This window comes from Dasypus novemcinctus, chromosome 13 (genome assembly GCF_030445035.2).
Source record: "Dasypus novemcinctus isolate mDasNov1 chromosome 13, mDasNov1.1.hap2, whole genome shotgun sequence".
NCBI classification, from domain to species: Eukaryota; Metazoa; Chordata; class Mammalia; order Cingulata; family Dasypodidae; genus Dasypus; species Dasypus novemcinctus.
This window is the reverse complement of record NC_080685.1, coordinates 29,154,422-29,173,898: the sequence shown is the minus strand read 5'-3', so window position 1 is coordinate 29,173,898 and position 19,477 is coordinate 29,154,422. Positions and strand designations below refer to the sequence as shown.

The 19,477-nt window shown below is 47.2% G+C and overlaps 3 protein-coding genes across 5 annotated transcripts in view; 1 reads left to right on the top strand and 2 right to left on the bottom strand.

Annotated features, from left to right (window-relative positions):
* Positions 1–4,848: 4,848 nt before the first annotated feature.
* Positions 4,849–14,164, bottom strand: CHTOP (chromatin target of PRMT1). Of its 3 annotated transcripts, XM_058309676.1 has the most exons (7): positions 14,024–14,164; positions 12,964–13,045; positions 11,496–11,649; positions 10,799–10,882; positions 8,618–8,804; positions 7,695–7,832; positions 4,849–6,080 (listed from the first exon to the last, which is right to left on the bottom strand). In XM_058309676.1, the coding sequence occupies exons 2-7, from the start codon at positions 13,026–13,028 to the stop codon at positions 5,875–5,877; spliced, it is 834 nt and encodes a 277-aa protein (XP_058165659.1). In that variant the 5' UTR covers positions 13,029–13,045; positions 14,024–14,164; the 3' UTR covers positions 4,849–5,874. The 3 variants fall into 3 exon arrangements, with proteins under 3 accessions (XP_058165659.1, XP_004475007.1, XP_023439426.1); XM_004474950.4 differs by lacking the exon at positions 10,799–10,882; XM_023583658.2 differs by lacking the exon at positions 10,799–10,882 and having other exon boundaries at positions 8,618–8,801.
* The window catches only part of S100A13 (S100 calcium binding protein A13), a 23,133-nt gene continuing 17,627 nt past the window's right edge, over positions 13,972–19,477 (top strand). The window contains exon 1 of the mRNA XM_004474954.3: positions 13,972–14,109. The gene's annotated coding sequence lies outside the window, so the exon portion shown is untranslated. The remainder of the gene's footprint in view (positions 14,110–19,477) is intronic.
* Positions 15,535–17,438, bottom strand: S100A1 (S100 calcium binding protein A1). Its single transcript, XM_004474956.3, has 2 exons — positions 17,298–17,438; positions 15,535–15,854 (listed from the first exon to the last, which is right to left on the bottom strand). Exons 1-2 carry the CDS (start codon positions 17,436–17,438, stop codon positions 15,711–15,713), a joined length of 285 nt encoding a protein of 94 aa, XP_004475013.1. The 3' UTR covers positions 15,535–15,710.

The following is a 19,477-nucleotide window of genomic DNA, read 5'->3' as shown; positions in this document are numbered from 1 at the left end:
ACAGCCACACAGTGACTTCTGCCTGCACCCTGCACCCCATGTGGAGCTGGGGGTAGTGGGGAGAGCGCAGAGTGGAGCCTGTTGATGGTTTCAACTGGGAAGGGGGAAGTGAGAGTCAGCCTTCTTTGAGTCTCTGCCTGGTCCAAGTAAAGGACAGGGGTATCCCTGTTCCATCCTGATTTCTGGGAGTCCGCAACTCTGGAGAGCACCGCAATGCTTCAGTGGAGTTGCTGAAGGGGCAGCAGTAGGGGTGGGGCGGGGAAGGGGTGGAAAGGCAGTCAGGAGGTCTGAGATTCCAGCTGGCATAACAACTGGTGCTGCTGGAAAGCCACCATCCCCCCACACCTCCCGTGGGCAAATTCTCTGGTGAGAACAGGAACCCAGGATCAGGTCAGACTCCAGGACTCCTGCTTATCACAAAGGGCTCAGAAGGGTGAGTGTGGGGCTTGGCCTTGGAGGGTTGAGTTGGGCACTACGGGCCTTTCTCTCATCTTTATCTCCTCACTCATCCCTGTTCTCTCACCTTCCCCTTCAACTTAAATTGCTTTAGAGGATCTGCTTTCAGTTAAACTCCCAAAACGGAAAACTTTAGGGTATTTTGGGGAAACCTGATCCACTCATAATTCTTTCAGAAAGTCTTTTCACTGTATTTTTTTGCCCCCTGTGGTTGTGTTTAAATCTGAAGCTGGTAATCGCCTTACACAATAAAAATAAAGCAAGCCCAAGATTCCTGGTGCCACTGACAAGAATACAAGTGGACACAGAAGAACACACAGCGAATAGACACAGAGAGCAGACAACTGGGGGAGGAGAGAAGGGAAGAGAAGTAAAAATAAATAAATCTTTAAAAAAAATAAAAAATAAAATAAAATAAAGCAAGCCCAAATGGAGACTCAGGTAAACCCGTTAAAGAAGTCTCATGGGGCCCTAGCTGCCCCAGACCTGCCAGCCTGCCTGCACGTGACTAGGGGCTGCTGCCCCCACCACAGGTCCCACACCCCTGGGCCTGGGTCTCCACCCTCAGGGGTCATCTTCCCTGCTCCACTCTGTGCCTCAGTCCTGCCCACGTAGCCCTGGGACATGTGGTCAGTCAGGGCAACCTGACTGGTTGGGTCACTGTTAGGGGTGCAGTGTGTGTTGGAGAGCCCGCCTGGCAGAAGCGGAGCCTACCCCACGTGGCATCTGCAGTGACACAGGCCAGCCAGGTGACACCTGGAACACCTGGCATGTCAGCTCAAAGGAGAAGACCGAACACCAGGGATCTGGAGATGTGGAGATTCCTCGTCAGGCTGGACAGTGGTGTTTGGGAAAGGTGAAAGGTCAGAAACCAGAAGATATGCGCCCCCTTGTGGCAATTGTGCTGTGTGAGAATGTTGGGGGGTGGGGAGGTTGGTGTGGGCAGGAGGCAGAGTGTGAGTACTTAGAGGTCCCAGAGCCCAGGAAAATGGAAACTTGGGCACACTTGCTCTTCTCACATTCTCTGGAGAATTCCTGGGAGGAATGGCTCCAGGAAGCCAGAGGGCTGGGGCAGCAGTGGATGGGACAGTCATGGGAAAGAAGAGGGCACAGAGGCTGGGCCTGGCCCTCTCCCCAGGTGCCAGCCCCTCTGGGTCTTTCACCGCCCTTCCAGGCCTGCCCCACTTGCAATACAAGTCTGTGTGCTGCATGGCTGCTGGGGGTTGGGTATGTAGCTGGAACTGCCTGACAAGGCACGAGGGAGCCTAGAGGAGGGGAGGAAGGTGCCACCATCAGGGCTTTTGGGGTTGGAGGCTCTGTCCTTGGCCAGCTGCTTTTGCTTAGATGTCTGGTTTTCACCAGGGCCTGAAGCCATGAGGAGTGGACAGCTGCTCTGGAGGCTGGGTTGGAGGGTGGGCAGCCGTGCTTCCATTTGTTCCAGGTCAGGACTCATGGAGTCACCACACTGGCACTAGGGAGACAGAACAAGCAGGCCAGGGAGCAGCACATGCCTCTGCTTTCTCTCATGAGGTTATTCAGGCCAGACACCTGGGAGCCACCCCTGGCTCTTCTTGCCCTCACACCTCATCCCAGACACCTGATACCTAGGAAACTGTTGAGGGTGTGGCCTTCTCCTCATCCACATTGCCTCTGCCCAACTGCACGCCCTCTTTTTATTTTTTTGGACTACCTTAAAAGCACTATGGTTTCCCAGCCTTCTCTTCAGCTCCCCCCAGTTTTCTGTGTAAAGGAGGCCCACTGAATGCTCCTTTCCCCTGGCATACACATGCTCTTTTAGGATTTTGTACCTTTGTACTTGTTCCATCTGCTTGGAATATTCTTCCCTTTTCTCTGTTAAATTTCCCCTTGACACTCACAATCCAGTTCATTAATCTTCTCTGTGCTGGGACTATCTTTCTTACTAACATATGCCTTATTGGTGTCTGTATGGCAGGCCCTCACCAGACAGTGGCCAAATGGCTGACCCTAAGAGCCAGGCTCACACTCCTTGTCCCAATCTACCCAGGTCATTCACCAGGGACTGAGGATGGGAGAGACAGACACAGGCTTCAGGAGGCTCTGGGAATTGCAGTTAGCAGGTGGTGGCGCTGGTAGGGCAACTACATGTGCCCACTGTTGGCATGAATTCTTTTCATGAGGTAGGAAGCAGAAAGGGAGGAGGGTGCTCAGGCTACCGTGGCCACCTCCTTTACCCAGCCCTTCCCTTGAGCATCCGCTTCCTCTGGGGTGGAGTGGGGGGTGGGAGGGATCTCAGCCTCCTGCTCTTGTTGGGGCAGGTGTGTGGGTATGGGGGCAGGAATAGTTCCTTAGTCCTTTGCCTCGGCCTTGGGAAAAGATCAGGAGCTGAGCTGGGGATGGGGGTGAGCTCTTCTGGACTGTTGTCCAATACTCAGCCCTCTGCTAACCCTCACTGCCCCTCTCCCCTGGTACCCTCAGAAACCACTTTGCCTACCCCCCTCCTCAGTCAGGATATCCCAGTAGTAGGAGTAAAGATTCACAGATGCTCACCACACTGCAGGGTGGACCCTGCAAGAGACAGTGGAGAAGACATGGGCCAGGTCTTTGGTCAGCCACCTCTGGGCACCAAGGACACTGAGTCAATAGGATGGGGTAAGGTTTGGAGCACTCTGATTAGGGGGGACCCTGAGCTGGAAAAGCTTGACCTTCAGAGTGGCAGCTGCTAAGGCATTACCCGCCATCTTGGGAAGCCCCCCTTTCTCAAAGAATCCAGGTAGCTGGGCCTGAGGCCTCCAGGGAATATGTCCTGAAATGCACCCCCACTGGATTTCCATTAGTGGATGGAGGGGTAGTAGTGGGAGGGGAGTTTAGTGCTGATGCATGCCACCATCCTGTGCCCTTTTCTCCATTTGCAGACTTCCTGGGACACGTCATTGTCACCCTGGAACCTTGCCAAAAGTGCACGTGTGCACTCTTCCAAGGGAAATTACATATAGGTGTGTGGGGTTGCATGGAGTTGGAAGGGGGCATTCTGAGAGCTGGACTCCTATGCCAGAGGCCCCACTGTGGCCATCTCCAACCCAGATCAATTACCCTGACTCTAGACCCAATGGCAGCTGAATGACCAGTGTCTGCAGGCTGTGCCTGTACCCTCCTTGACTCTACAGTCTCTTTGGCTCTCAGGCTGGGGTCTTGCCAAAGCCCTGCAAATTTAGAACCCCTTATCTTTCTTAAGTTCAGGGTTCCTGTTTCCTCACATATGCGCCAAAGGTGTCCCATTCACTCTTCTGAGAGGTTCTCAGTGATTATGGAGGTCGAGGTAGGTCCCTGGTACAAAGAAGTCATATTTGGGGGACGTGCCTGTTAGCCCCCATGGGGGAGGGGCAAAGTATTTGGGAGTGAGGAGATGGCTGGGAAAAAACCCACAGGGGTGGCCATAGGGGAGTCTGGAAAGAAGGGGTAAGAAAGCAACTTACTCTGCAGCTCCCTCCCAAAGGTGTCTTGGAGGCCCTGGGAGGTACTTGCTGTGGGGTAAACCAATGGATGTGAGGCGTGACAAGTGGTAGTCAGCCAACTGCCAATCAGTACCTCCCTCAGAGGCCTCGGTTCCTTGACAATTCTGCAGTCTGCCTGAGGCACCCCTCAACTGACCTTGCTCATACAAAAATACTTTTTCTCATTTCCTCCAAGACAATGTACGAATACCTCTCTGGACTAAAGACCTTCTCTCAACTTTATTACTAAGGAAATAATTACAGTATAAACACTTGAAAACCAGTTCTGGTTGCTTATCAGCAGTCTGGTCCTCCAAACCATCTGGTCTTTGCCTCAAGCTCTCCCTTCTACAGGATGAACTAAAGCATTTGGCCTCACAACCCTAGGGTTAAGTAGTTAAGCAGTGCAGATCATATGTGTGGGAATGAAGCTGACTGTCAGGGCCAAAATTTCCTTTCCAGTCCTCAGTACACATTGCTTCCCAGTAGTCAGGGTGCCAAGAAGCCCAAAGGTAATTGGTTTGGTTGGTGGCATTGCTTTTCCCATACAGTAAACAGCAAGAGAAAAAGGAAAACCAGTGCCAGGATCCAGGATGTTGTCTTGAGACCATCCTGCTTTTAGTTTCCTATGAAGTCAAAAAGGTTCATTACTTGTGAGGTTGATCGTCTTTTCTCCAGGGCTTAACTGAAGGAGGGGAGTTACTGCTCTTATGTTAAAATCATATCTGAACCTAAATTTGAACAGACATCCCATATATTCCCTTCATTCCCTTTTAGACAAATCCTTCACTCTTTCTACCCCAAACCCACATTCCCCCGCAAGTTTAGTCCAAGGAAGAAGAGGATTCTCAAATATACAAGTGTATCAAGATACTGTGAAAGTGGTCATGAAACCCAAAAAATAAAGACAAAATCCTGATTGGATTTGAGAAAGATTTCTTGTTATAATGAACCAGAAATTCAAGATTCCACTGAAACTGGAACTGACAGAATATGGTGAACTTAATTAAACCTTTAAGGGAAATAAAAAGTGAGTCAAACAAGGTCAATGAGCAGGAGAAGCCCAAATAGGTTTGGAATCAACGTAAGGGTAACAGCATTTCAGCACAGGTTCTTCTGACCCCTCCCAGCAGTTAAGTCTACCATCCCTCTCCCTTCTGAAGCATTTGCCAAACCAAATGGTTTCTTTCTCCATACTGCAGTTGTAAGCCAACCCAACAGTACCCCTTTGGACATGATACAAAGCCAAGAGGAAAGTTTACTAATCTCAAAGGTAGAAAGTACACCCACCCAACCCAGCACACTGGTTATCATCTATGTAGTGTCAACACATGCAGTAGTAACTTTAACCAGATCAGAGCTGCTACCACCTGTAACGGATTATCTGGCTCTGCTAATTCAAATGTTCCCAATTTGCTAGATGGCTTATAAATATAGCAAAATGCAATTTTTAAGCTTCAGATTTTTTATACACTCCTAAGAAGACATTAAAGATGATACCTTAGAAACCTGGACATTAGGGAGGCACATTAATCTCCCAATTACACTGATTGTAAAGTGTACCCTAAATGACTCTTTCTGGAGGCACAGAGATGAAGAAAGGAAATGTTAGAATGTCAGCGCATACAAGAGGAGGCAGGTGGAAGAGGGTGTTCTAGCCGCAAGGTCAACACATTCATACTCAGAGAAGTCTTGGGCGAAAAAAAATTAAAATTATATAGATATATATAAAAAACCAAGTCAAAGGAAAAACGGGTTTCATACAACACAGTATCAAAAAAGTAAAAGGAACACACTAAATGCACAAACTGGTGGCAAGTCAGTCCACAGCCTGTTGTGATAGGTCCTTCCAGCATCAATCAAATTTCTTCTCATCTGTTACTCAAGGTTATTTACAGATGCGGTGACTTTAACAAGAGTCTCTCATGGGAGGGTACGCAGGCTTTCAATCATTGGTTTCAGGATCTGTCTGCGCCATGTAGGCATCCAACTCTGCATCCAGGTGTCCTTTCGTTTTCGACATGTATGCATCCAACTGGTTGTCCAGCTGCTCCTTGGTCAGTACAGGGCGAGTAAGGGCACCTCTCCCTCGGCCACGGCCTCTGCCTCTGCCTCCAAAGCCCCCTCTTCCCCGACCTATCATACCCCGACCTGGCCCAAGAAAAGAAAAAACAGAAGACAGTTACAAGTAGGTTTAATAGGTGCTATGGTACATGCCCCTTAGAACAAGGGGGCCTAGCTGAGAAAGGCTGAAGGGGAGGGCAAAGAAGAGAAATCTGGAAAAACAGTAAACATATGGGTAGAAAGCAACACATGGAAAGCACACACAATGAACCCCTTATTACATGCTCATCTTTAAATGCCACTAAAAATTTACCTACCAAAAAGGGAAAATAACTATTAAAGAAAACTTAATCTCTCCAAAGATAAAGAAATTACCTAAAGTTTGAGACTCGCTCTAAGTTCCTAATTAAAATATAAACAATTTACTAAGATAGGGAGGCAAGGGCACAGATCAAGGGTGTGTAGCTAGACAGTTTTCAAATTAATCTTTATTGGAAACTCTTTGGAAAGTCATCTCATCTCTCTTTAAACCTATAAGCCCAATGAGCTGACCCCAAGTCAAGGGACAGAGGAGTTATTTTGACATAGAAACAATGGGGGAAATGAGGAAAAACACTGAGTTATCCCAGCTTTCACCTCTAATTTTAGCCACCATATGACAAGTATGGTAATCTGGAGGGTGGTTTCAATTCACTTAATATATTTATTTTCCTGAAAAGTTACTTCTGTCCTTCCACCCCATGGAAGTCTCAGAAACCAAATCAAAGATAACTTCGAAACATGCTATTTCACCCTGAAACCCAAACTAGCTTGCACTTCACTCAATAAGCCAAGTGGCATATAATAGGGGAGTAAAACAAGCCCTCAGTTATCAAATTTCCTTTCCTAACAGTGATTATACCCTGGCAACTTAAAGGTCATAAATTATGGAAGACCCACCACACTTTAAAAGGACTAAAGAAAATAAAGCCAGGGACTATAAAAAAGACCCCTCCCCACTTGGATAGGTGTTGGGGGCAGGGGGGGAGTTTTCCAATAAGCTCTAAGACAGAAAGCTCCCACGAAATTTGGCATTACCACCATCACATTAAACTCCTCTCCAACCTGGGACCTAAGGACACAAGTATCAGTAAGTCTCAAAGGTAAGATTAACAGCAGCTAGTTAGTTGACTGACAATATTACCTTGCTTTCTACCTTGATCTAAAAAAAAAGAGTCAAGTCTCTCATTCCTCACAGGCACCAACTTTACCTTGAATTTACTTGGTTTCAGAGCTGATGCCCAGTTCCAAGTCTTACCATCCCCTTTAGAGTGCTTCACCTTTGTACATCTCCCTCTTCTCTCCTTCTTTGACTTAGACTGGGGTTTTGAACTATCAGGTGTGTGTGTGTGGTGGTGGAGTGGGGATAAAATAGATAAAACCCAATACTGACCATTTTGATAATACAATTTAAATTTACGAGAACCTGGGAAAAGACTGCATATAATCTGGCTCTGTAGTATGCACCTGACTTGTTCTTAGAAAAATCCCGTGACTTTCCCACTACCAGCACGTGAATTCAGAAAGTAAGTCAGTTTAAAACAAAACAAGACAAACAAATAAGCCTGCCTAGGACTTGAAGCTGTGCAGAAAGGTGGCTCTGAGTTTTTAAGGGAGGGAAATAAAGAGGGAGCTACTCTCTGAAGTTGGTAGCTGACTAACCTCTACCACCGATTCCGCCACGACCCATAGCTCCACGCCCTAGGCCCCCTCTCCCAGGACCTCCACGACCTCGAACACCACCTCTTCTCAAGCCCATTCGGGGAGCTACGGCTCGTCCACCTCGAAGCAGGTTTTGACCTTGGAGAGGAGGCATACAATGTATATGCAGGTAAATCCAAGAGAGACAATGTAGATTCTAACCAAAGGAAGGTGGTTAAGGGTTAAATGAGAGTAATTCGTTTAATTTTTAGATCTGGTGGAGCAAGCTGCACACTGAGTGTGAATAGAATTAAGCTGCTTTTTAGTCAATCAAGTTAACAAGTCTGGCCACAAATCAGTTTTTGGGAGAAGTGGAAGTTAGTATAATGCTTAATAAATACTATTGAATATTCAGATAGATGCCTAACATTACAGCAGATTGAAAAATAACTGATATGGTTTCTGCTCTCAATATTTCTTGTATGGGATAAGAACTATACAGGGAACAGTGTAACAGTGCCCTAAATGCAGCATACAGTTAAGTACTATGGGTCAACATGTCCTTTTTTCCTGGATGTAAGAGAGCACTTCACTAGCACCAGGAACATAGTGATGGCCAACTGACTCATAAATTTCTCAGATTTCAGTTATTTCTACGTGAATGTGCTTTGATTCAAGCAGCAGCAGGGTGTTTTTAAAATGGAATGGAGATGATGTGAATTACCTGTTATTATGCAGGTCATAGCCTCTCACCATTGCACATTATCAGAAAAGGAATGGTATCGATAAAAGACATGCAGCACTATTAAAAATATGTGATTTCAAAAGTTATTCATTATATTAGTACAAATTCAGGCTTAAAGATGTTAAACAAATGTGTCCATAAGCAGCCCAAGAAAAAAGGGAAGGGGTAGGATCTGAAATATTAAGTACACAGCACTGACCTCGGAGCGACATCCCGCCCCTAAGTAGGGTTCTCGTGGCACGTCCCCCACGTAGTCCTCCTCTGGGCAAGCCTCTCTGGATTATGGGCAGGCCTCGTCCTCCGATTGCTCCCCTGGCCAGGGTCCCTATGGGTCGGCCTAACCGTGCCTGGATGTTACTCTTACCCAGACGCTGCTTTAAGCTCTTCTGGAAAAAAAGGTGTTAGGGGATTGAGATCAAAAAAAGCAATCCAATGGGATTTGGCAACTCAAAGTGCAGAGAAAAAGCGGCAAGTGAGATGCCTGGTGTGGTGGGAGGTAAGGTCTGCTGTGGGTGATAAAAAGATCACAAATCAGAAGCAAGCCTTTGTCTCAGAAACTGGGTATAAAAGAATTATTGGGATGCAAACCAGAAAGCTTGTGTATGATTCCATGAAACTGGTATCACAATAATTACCTCACTAGTTTGGATACAAAAGTCACACACCATCATTTGAAACTTTAGTTTTGATAAGAACACTCTATTTTAAATCCTGGATTCTATGGTTTCTGAACCACAGGTTGACAATGATATGACTTGATTCACACCTGCCCAAGGACTACCACTGTCTTCAAAGGCTCACTCATATACCATAAGAAGTTCATCACAATCTGGGCAAAATTTAAATTACAAGTTCATGAGAGTTCTTGTGACTTAAGAACAAGATAGATTTCTCAAAGAGGCCAGTGTGCTTCACTTTTCCTCACAGTTATCTCCAAATGGTCCACTTTTTATCTTAAGATGCAAATAAACACAAAGTCAAACCTTTCCTTACAAATCATGATATCCACTAATATTCATGTCTATCTTTGGAAACAACTCCAATAAACCAATATAATGATCTTTAGTTCAAAATAAATATATAAGTCAAATGTATCTTCATTGAGAGCCACAAAAACTGTTAGTAGCAAAACAGGTGACCTATAATCACAAAACTCAGAGCCATATCTGAAGACAAGGGTACACTACAGAGATGGAGATTCTCAATAATCTATCCCTAATGAAGTCCACATCTTAAAGAGAATCAAATTCCTTCAAAGGAAAAGAGGACAGTCCAGCCTTAAACACAACCAAGGTCCTAGTAAACTTGTTTTCCTATAAAGCAGGCAGTCGACATCAATGAAATTAAATTCTAAGCATCCTCAGGCTTCACCCAGAAGTAACTACCAATGTTCTGTGTATTTTTGCAATCACACCCTCAAAAAAGATCCCATGAGGTATTATTATTAGCTTTCTAGCACAAGATCTTGAATGGCTTCTAGTATGTACCTACCAAAAGGGAGGTGTAACCAAGAATAGAGCCTGTTCACATCACTCCCTAAACAGCAGCACAATTATAAGGTCAGGATTTCATTCCACAGGTCCCTTGTGTTCAGTAATTTGAGTATATCCTCCTGAACTGTGTTTAGAAGGGGTGAAGAGGACAGCTAGGCAGTGTTTCTTTCTCCCTTCTCAATCCTTAGCTGGCACCAACTGGTCTTTAACATTACAAGAAGCTTAAGGAAGTCAACTCTAATCACCCAGTCTGCACTCTAGAGCTGTGCTGTAACGACAAGGTAGCCATTAGTTACATGTGGCTATTTAAATTTCAAACTAGCAGAGCAGGTGTAGCTTGGTGGTTGAACACCTGCTTTGCACATGAGGTCCCAGGTCCAATCCCTGGTTCTTCCTTTAAAAAAAAAAAAAAAAGCCCCTAAATTTCAAACTAAATTTTAAAAATCCAGGTCCCTCAGCTCAGCTATACCAGTCACATTTCAAATGTTTAACAGCCACATGTGGCTAGTGACTACTGTATTGAACAGCATAGGTACAGAATATTTCCATTAACAAAGAAAGCTCCAATGGACAGTACTGCTCTAAGAAGCTATTTTTTGCACAGCCTATAGTTAAAGCTTTCTGTTGAAAGGACTTTTGGAAGGTTCTGCCAGACACTTAACTTCAATAATTTTTTGTATTTACTCTTGGAAAATGGTGGTGCTTTTTACTCATTTCCTGGGTCAGCGACAAATCCAGTCATTCCCAAGGCTTACGGTAGCCAAAATGGAAAGCCTTGTTTATTTTTGGTCAGTGAGTCCAATGGTTCAGGGTGAGGGTGAGAGGGTGTTATATTTAACTGCTGAATTTATGCACAGCCATGCAATGCTACCAGTTAAAGTCCTTACAGTTGCATGGCACCGCCCTCCAGACGCCCAGCCACAGCGTGGACATATCCTTCCACAGCCACTGTCCGGACTTGCATATAAAGTCTATGAATAATAAAGAGCAGGTTTTATTTCAGGTCAGAATAGGATTATTTCTTACTGGAAATTTGAAAGAGAACCCACTAACTCTCAAATTAATTACTCAGTGCTCTTACTTTACTGATAAAACTTTAGGTGCTGTGGAGACGAGGGTCACCCACCTCTTTCTGTATTTTAGCACCTGAAAGTTCTGACAAAGGCCATTCCGACTCCCTACACTAAAAAATAAAAATAAAATGACTTCTCTAACTTCTATGTCATTTAATGAGAAATGAAGAATGTTTTGAAGATTATCTAAAACAGGAAGCAAATTTCTTTGTGGGAAAAACTAGGGAATCTAGTTAAGGGTAAAGGACCGGAAAACAGAGAGAGTAACACTTACCGATAATCTCAAAAGAGGACACACTAAGAGCAAACTCCCCCAGAGAAAGACAATATAATAAAAAAATTACTTAGTACCTGCCAAAATTGGAATTCTCTGAACTTCTCTTTCCTCCAGAGAAGGTTTAGCTTTTGCCCTGAGCCACCTTGTAATCATCCATCACGTCCCGACAGCCTCAGTGGACTGTCTGACTGAGATCACCAGCTCCTTCTGGAATATTAAAACCCATTCTCTCACCTGCTTAAGTTTTAATGCTGCCTGGACAGAGGGTCTATTCTCCATCTGCTGGGCCAGTCTTCTGTTTCTGGCACTGGCTAGCTGCTGTTGTTGCTGCATCGAAGCCCGAATATTCACTGGCATCGGCTGTTTGTTCTTCAGCATATTAGTAAAGCTTCAAGGTCGAACAAAATGGATGTTTAAATAAAAGCTTTATTACAAAACATTTATTGGCATTTTCATGGCTTGCTAGACCAGGAGCTCCAGATCCCACGAACTTTTAAGTAAAGCGGTACACTTAGATCAAGGCTGATGTGGGTTAAAGACTCCTCTGTTTCCACAAACTTGCAAGAATCAGAAACTGAGAAATGCAGCAAAGTGTAGCACATTGAATCAAAAGTGATAACAAGGGCTCAGGTAACGGCTTTGAGAGGTGGAAAGTATGAAAAACACGCAATAAGCAGATATGATGACAAAGACAGAAGATGTAGTTTCAAAGACAAAGAAACCCAAAACCCTGGAAGACTGAGGGTACATTCCTAAGGCCAAATATGAGGAAGGACTAGAGTACTTTCCAAGACCATGGATACACTAAACACCCATATAAACTTTAGGAGTATATCACATTTGTATATATTTGTTCATCTAGTAACATGTGAATATGGATAATTATGGTATCATACCATAGAAGATAGCATCTCATGGTTTAGAAAGGCAAAAATACATATTAAATATTTTAGTGGTCTAACGCCAACTTGATAAAATCAATAAACAAAGGCACTCAATGAACAAAGCTCTGAGACAGAAACTGCCTTTAAATACTTTAACTTGTTTTAGTCGTGAATGACCACTTTTTCTGATGCCAAATGATTTCTGAAAAAGTTACATTATTTAAATCACTTTAGAGCTTGTGAAGACACTCCCTCTTTTACACCTGTCAAGTAAAGTTTAACGGAATGGAAGAGAACACTTACTTGTACAAGAATACAAAACAAAACAAACTAAAAGCAGAATGGATTGAAAGTGAAATGGAGCAAAGCAAGTGCCTCTTACAAGGTCCAAGAATGACATTCAAGGGCCTTTGGACAGATTCACAGCTTGCTACCTGCCTCTTACAGGCCAGACACAACACTGCTGGCCTTGGACTGGGCAGCAAGCCAACTGCAGCCAGGGTACCATGCTACCATGCTGCACCACCCCTGTATCAATGTGAAAAATGTTAAGAAAAGGGAGGGTGAGGAGTCTTTTTAAAATACATCCCACCATATATATGTTTCAGATAGCTTAACACAAAAATCTATTGATAAGGGGTTTTGAAACAACCGCCCAATTTGTTTTGTGTACCACATAAGATGCAACTAGGAACAGAGGTCTGTAGCCTTCTGTTGGTATTTAGTTAGCTTAAAACTGGTTTTTGTGCCTTGGACCCCAGGGCCAATTTAATAATGTTTTCTTATGAACGAGTTGAAGTTGCTGTTGGCTGCCTCACCGCTCATTTAGAGACATCTTGGTGGTGCTTTTTAGCACAACTTTCGGAGCTGATTGTGCAGCCATCTTCAAATCCCGAGAATCTAGAGGACAAGAGGCAAAATGAGTAAAGAGGCAGAATATTGGCCACCTCTTACCTACAAGGGTCAGGACCCAACCCAACCATGAATGAATAGATCTGTATCACTGACTATTAGAAAATCCTACGAAACCCCATTTCAGGTGCTTCAGTTTGTAAGTCAGTTACCTCAAACTATGAAAATGTCAAGTCGACAGACAAAACGTATCTGCTCCAAAAAATGGCAGATCCAAAAATGGTTAAAGAAGTGTAAGTTTGGCTTTTAATCTAGAGTAGTCTTTCTTAACCTACTGCTTATGACTTACCCTGGGAGCTTAAAACAAAAAACAGAAGCCTGATCCCAATTAAACCACAACCTCTGAGCATGGGATCAGCAAGTGGGTGGAGAGGGGGTGGGAGGAGGAAGGGAAGGCTACATAGGCGCAGTCATTCAGCCAAAGCTTTGAATTACTGATCTAGAGAGAAGATACTGATATGACTGGTTTCAACACTGGCTTTCGACTCTAAAACTGACGGAACTTAGCAAGGAACTCGGGACCTGTGGGGTGGAAAAGGTTTCTTAAATGGGCTTTCACCAGGAAATTGGCTCCCAGAGAGCCCTTCACAAAACTTAACACTAAAATACTCATTAGTTTCCAACGCTCCCCAAAGCCCCGTGGTTCTCAATTCATCTTCCTATCATCTCAAAGTCCTGTCAAGACGTCCAACTTCACTCAACCCGCCAATTTTCCTTTTTTTTCCCTTCCTCTGTATCGTTTCCCAACCTTCTCCATCAAACCAGCCACTATTTTCCAGGCCCACCCCTCCCCCACTTCCTCCTCCTCCTCCTCCTCCTCCTCCTCCGGGTTCCGCCCCCTCCCTGGGGCCTCCACGCGGCAACAGCACATCTTAACTTCTCCCACATCCCACTAACCCCCACTCCGGGTCCGCTGGCCCCTTCCGCTCCCGAAGGCTTTTCCCTCTCCTCATCGCAGAAACGCACCGAAAGAAACGGACGCCAGTGCTCCTCCCGGGGCTGCCACCACGGCTGGGCAGGCAGGCCGGGAATCGGCCGAACCTGAGTTGACGGTGGGGGAGCTCGGGTTAACTTGGTGGGCAGTTGGTTAGATACGTAAAGCGGTGGGTTGCTAGGTTAGTTCGTTGCTGTTGGTTAGCTGTTTGGTCGGCCGGTCAGTCTGCTCGCCCGGCGTGCCTTTTCCTCCCTTTCGTCTGTGCCACCACAGCTGCCGCCAACTCCCGCTCGGCGTCGGAAACAAAATGGCCGTCACGCCTAGCGCGGAGTGGGACCGGCTAAAATGGCGTCGGCGCCATTACGTCAGGCGTCAGATCTGCGCATAACCGGAGGGCCAGAAAGATTGGTGCTACGCCTGCGCGGGATCAGGGGCGGAGCCTGGGTGAGAAGGCGGGGCCTTTGTAAAGGCGTGTTTGTGTAGCTCGCCGCGCTCGGACCGCGGAGGGGCGTGGCCAATGGTGTTGGGATTGGGCGTAAGAGGGCTCGCGTTCCTGGCGGGGTTCGGGGTAGAGCGGTAATCTTTTGGAGTCATTATCTGCGTCGCTGAGAACGGAGTCTGCCCGGATAGAAAGAGAAATTATATTCTCTCGTTCCCTCCTCAGTTGCGGCAGACCATCGAAAAATATTTACGCGAGATTGCCCCCGAGAAAGCATGACCTCCGGACCTGGGTAATTTACCCCGGCTCTTCTTGATCTCCAATCACCCTGTTCAGAGAGTTGAGAATCGCCACGAACGCCCTAGCCAAGGCCGGGAGGCTAGTGCTGATAGCAAACCTCTGTCGGACCCCTTGCCAGTTACTTCCGCCGGTCGGTGTTTTTCTCTCCACTTCTTTCCCTAGCTAACTTGGCTTCAGTATTGTTTAATCGTTATTTGAGGAGACCTTTGCGTCCCTGCTCCCCCTTCCATGCCCTCTCTCTCCACCTGCCGTCCAGACCTGCCATCCACAGACCTATAGGATTTTTTAAAATGTTTGGGTACATATTAAAGTGCTCAGATGTTTGAGGAATGAGTGAATGAACTCCAATCTCTTCCTTCATCTCTTCCTCGCCAGGACCCTTTTATTTTTCTTCCTAAAACTTAGGTGTGTATGTGTTTAATGGTGTAAACACTCAGGTGTTAGACTTTATATGGCTAAAGTTTGGTGAGCATAGCGATTGTATTTTGTTGCCTGCTGTGTCCCCCGTTCCTACACAACAACTAGCATGTTGGTTCTCAGTAAAATATTCTTGAGTGTTGAGAGATTCTTCTGGTTTTATAGCTTAGAAGCTGATATTTCTCCAACTTCCAGCTGGAAACTTAGAACCCCACATTCCTGGGCCTTGAGCATTCCTCATGCAGGAAGATCTAATGTACATGATTTTTTCTCCAATCCCAAATAAGACTTGCCAAGTAAGGTCCCTCCCCAAACAAGGTGAGTTGGAAGTGAACAGCTCTCACTCACTTCACCCACACCGGGACCGCAGAGCAGACAGACAGTGGGTGGCAGGCCAGAGAGGAGCCTTTAATGAAAGAGGAGTTGCAGGCCTGGCCTACTACTCTTGTGCCCTTGATGGGGAGAGGGGGAACATGAGGATAAAGGGGGTGGAAGGGAAGCCAGGTGAAGGGGCAGATCTGCCAAGGTGGAGGGCAAGGGCACTGCCCACTGGGGCTGTCTGCTCAACTGTTCTCCCAGAAGAAGTTGTTACAGGCCACTGTGAGAGCAGCCACCAGCACCACGTACTCCTGGAAGTCCACCTCTCCGTCTCCGTTCTCATCTAGCTCCTTCATCACCTTGTCCACTGCATCGGCATCCTTCTGGGCCTGCCAAGGGAGGAGAGGGAAAGGCAGTGGTGTAAGGAGTCTATGTACCGAACACTGAGTTTGGGGCAAGGAGGGTGGTTGATTCAGAAGGAGGCAGAGATGAACAGGAGGGAGAACTACGCCTAAGGGGACTCCTGCTCCCCTCCTCAAAACTAAAACACTCATGAACTCCTGTTGCTTACAAAATCAGCTCCTCTACATGGCAGAGTAATAATATTCGGATCATTTACCATCTATTGAGTGCCTACAATGTGCCAAGCACAATGCTAGTTGCTTCATAGGCATTATCTAATATAATTCTCACAAAAATAATAGGTAGGGAAGTGGATATGGCTCAAGGGGTTAGGCTCCTGTCTACCATATGGGAGGTCCAGGGTTCGATTTCCGGGGCCTCCTGGTGAAGGCAAGCTGGCCCATGCAGTGAGCTGGCCCAAGTGGGCTGCTGGCCTGTGCAGGAGTGCTGGCCTGTGTGGCAAACTGGCCCAAGCGGATGAGGCAACGAAAACAGACACAGAGGAAAGACAGTAAGAGATGCAGCAGACCAGGGATCTAAGGTTACGCAAGAGCACCCCTCTCCCACTCTGGAAGTTCCCAGAATTGGTTCCCGGTGCTGCCTAAAGAGAAGAGAGACACAGAAGAACACACAGTGAATGGACACACAAACAATGAGGGCGGGAGGAGAAATAAACCTTTAAAAAATATGTATGAGGTAGGTTCCTTTATTTCCAGTTTTGAGAAGAAACAATTTGACATTCAGTGGTTAATTAAGCATGGTGCCAAAGTCACATAGCTAGAAAGTGGTCAGGTGAGAATTTGAATGCAGGTCCAATCAAACCTCAAAGCCTATACACCATTAAGTAAATGAATGAATGAATGAATAAATGTGTACTTTCTGTTGTATCCTGAGGCTTTTACTATATGGCCCCTCTTAGTATTTACTGCCTAATTTTCTACATCCTTCACTCTAGTCAAACTGCTGAGCACGGTCCATGTTCTTTCCTCCCATACTTTTATTCATGTTGATAGCACTTCTTAAATTATCTTCATTTGCCTCAGTAACCTTCCAGTGGAAATCTTTGGCTCAAGTGTCATGTCTTTGGAGAAGCTGTCCCAATCCAATCAGGTTAATGTTCTACCAAACCCTTTATGATACCCCTCTTAGAGCTCTTTATACTTCCTGGAGTTCATGGTTTAAGTGTTCAAGTGTCAAGTTCAAGGTTCAAGTGTCAGTTTTTCCCTTCTAGCCTGAACCTTGTTACTGATGCATCTGCACAGGGCCTAGCACTTAAGAGGTGATTAATAAACTGGGGCATTTTGAGTGGAACCAGGAGGAGTAAAGGAGCCTGGAAAAACCCAGGTGATGCATAGGAGAGCAGGGTGGGGCGATGGCAGGGGCACGCCCACCCCTCTCCACCCCGCTTGCCCACCCCAGCCTGTGCTCACGTCCAGGAAGCCGGAGAGCTCGGTCTGCAGCAGCTCTTTCAGCTCCTTCTTGCTCAGCTTGTACTTGTCCCCCTCCTTGCCCGAGTGGGTGTGGAACACGTTGATGAGGGTCTCCATTGCCGTCTCCAGCTCAGAGCCCATGGCAGCAGCTCACCTATGCATGCCCCACCATGGAAATGAGCTGGGGACCAGGCCCAGGGCATCTGGGGTTGGGGTGAGGGGAGTCCCACACCCGCATATCCATGAGCCGGGAGTCCCGCAGCAATTTTATCTTTCACTGAGATTTTATAATGGGGAAAACCCAAACCAACCTAAATCCAGACCTACTGTCTGTGATGCTCAGTCCATACCCCAGCTAGAGCGAGTCAGGGTTTGGGGCATGGAGGCAGACTGAGTGGCCAGGGCTAACTCGAGGCCTGCAGTGGTTTCTGACCGCCTGGGCAGACCCTGAGGAGGGTGGGGCAGGCAGGAGTGGTCACAGGACCTGGCAAGGCTGCTTTGGGATCTATTTTTACCCTGAATCTCATTGGCCCAGCCCTGCCAAGCTCTGCTGTTGGGGATGGTGGGCTGGAGTTTTCTTCACGGTCTTGACTCTGTTGCCCACCCCTAGCAAGGAGTCAGTGGGGCGCCCTTGGTGACCCTGAATGGAGGGGTGGCAGTTCCAGTGAGTGGCCCAAGGCTTCCTGGTGGTGGGCGGGGGGAGGGTTCTCACTGCTACTAAGCTTCCTATCAGCAAACTGGGGGCACCTCTTGGTCCCTCAACTTTATTCTCTCCTGAACTTGTCATTTTGACTTCCCTAAGGTGTGCCTCTCATTGCCTCCAGTTTAGTTCCTTTGCTTCTCTGCAGAATCAGCCCTTCCCTTGGGTGGATGAGTGGGGATGGAGAGTGTATTCCTGGAGTTGGGGCTCTCAGAGAGGGGGAGGGGAGTCCTGTAGGGCTTTGTCTCCCAGGCCTAGCCTGATTGATGTGGGGACAGTGGTAGCAAGGGGAAGGGGGCTGGTATATATTGGGGAAGATAAAGTCTCAATGCACGAGGTCCTTTGAGTGTAAGGGGCTCGGAGAGAGAAGAATGGAGGGGCCTGTTGAGGAGAGGACTGGGGAGACGAAGCTGACAAGCCAGTGGGCCTCTTTCCTCTGGCTCTGGGACAATTGCCCCTCCATGGCCTCACGGGGCAGTTCGGGTGTCTCAGATCAGGTGTCCCCATCCTTCCCAGGGCTGGGGGGCGGGGGCTGGACAATGGGCCCTGATCGCATGACATCCCAACTCTTCAATGGGGCCCTTGTGAGTGTCACCTGAACTCCGGACATGAGAAGCGTTTGTCACAGAGACACAGAGGAGATGGAACCCAAGCTGGGGCTGATGGAGAGGATAAGGGGGCATGCCAGGGAGGGGTTCTGGTGGCTCAGTTACCAGCCTTATCCAGGATGGGCTCCTGGAGGTTGCTTGGAGCCCTCGAGAAGCCTGGGATTTTGTGTGGGGGCAGTTCTGAGAGGACCTCTTTGGGGGTGTAGGGGTGGGTGGAGATGGAAAAACAAAGAGGAAAGAATTGGGAGAAAGAAGACTCTGGAATTCTGGGCCACGAGGGGGAGTAGGAGAAAGGGGAGGGCATGTGAAGGCAGAGATGGGAGTGGGTACAATACCCTGGTACCCCTCCTTCCTGATATCACAGGATCCATGCTCTGTCACCTCCAGATTTCCCTGGGACCTGAGCTCTTGGCAGGGGTAGGTGAGGTGGCAGAGACTGAAGTGGGGGGGCAGAAGCAGCTGTCCCATCTACCTTCTTATTTTTACCCCACTGGAAGTAAGGCGAGGGCTGGGTGTCCACCTCAGACCTGATTGAGGGATCCCGTCTTGGGAGGGGACTTGAAGGCTCTTTCCTGGGGAGACCTGGTTGCCTGGAAGCTCCGTGGCTGGTTTCCCCACTGGCTTCCTCGTTAATGGAGCTCCCAGGTTTCACTCTTACCTTTGCTGACTTCTCTTCACTACCCTCCGAACCCTGTTTCTCCCAAACCCCAAACTGTTGATACCCTGGTTAACTCCTCCCGGACCCTCGGTCCACCACAATGTCATCACCTCCAGACTCTTGGAGCCCCTTTGAAGCCCCCTATCCCCCATGCTGGCCTGGGCTGGGACCTAGCCCAGATGGGGCAGGATACTCACAGTTGGCCTGGGCTTGA

Coding starts and splice junctions, on each gene's coding strand:
- CHTOP (XM_058309676.1), bottom strand. CDS start 13,028: ATGGCTGCACAATCAGCTCCGAAAGTTGTGCTAAAAAGCACCACCAAG. Junction 8,805..10,798: donor GAGGGCGGTGCCATGCAACT/GTAAGGACTTTA, acceptor CTTTTTTTCCAG/AAGAGCTTAAAGCAGCGTCT. Junction 7,833..8,617: donor GGGCGGGATGTCGCTCCGAG/GTCAGTGCTGTG, acceptor CTCCTCTCCAAG/GTCAAAACCTGCTTCGAGGT.
- S100A1 (XM_004474956.3), bottom strand. CDS start 17,438: ATGGGCTCTGAGCTGGAGACGGCAATGGAGACCCTCATCAACGTGTTC. Junction 15,855..17,297: donor AGCTCTCCGGCTTCCTGGAC/GTGAGCACAGGC, acceptor CTCCCTTGGCAG/GCCCAGAAGGATGCCGATGC.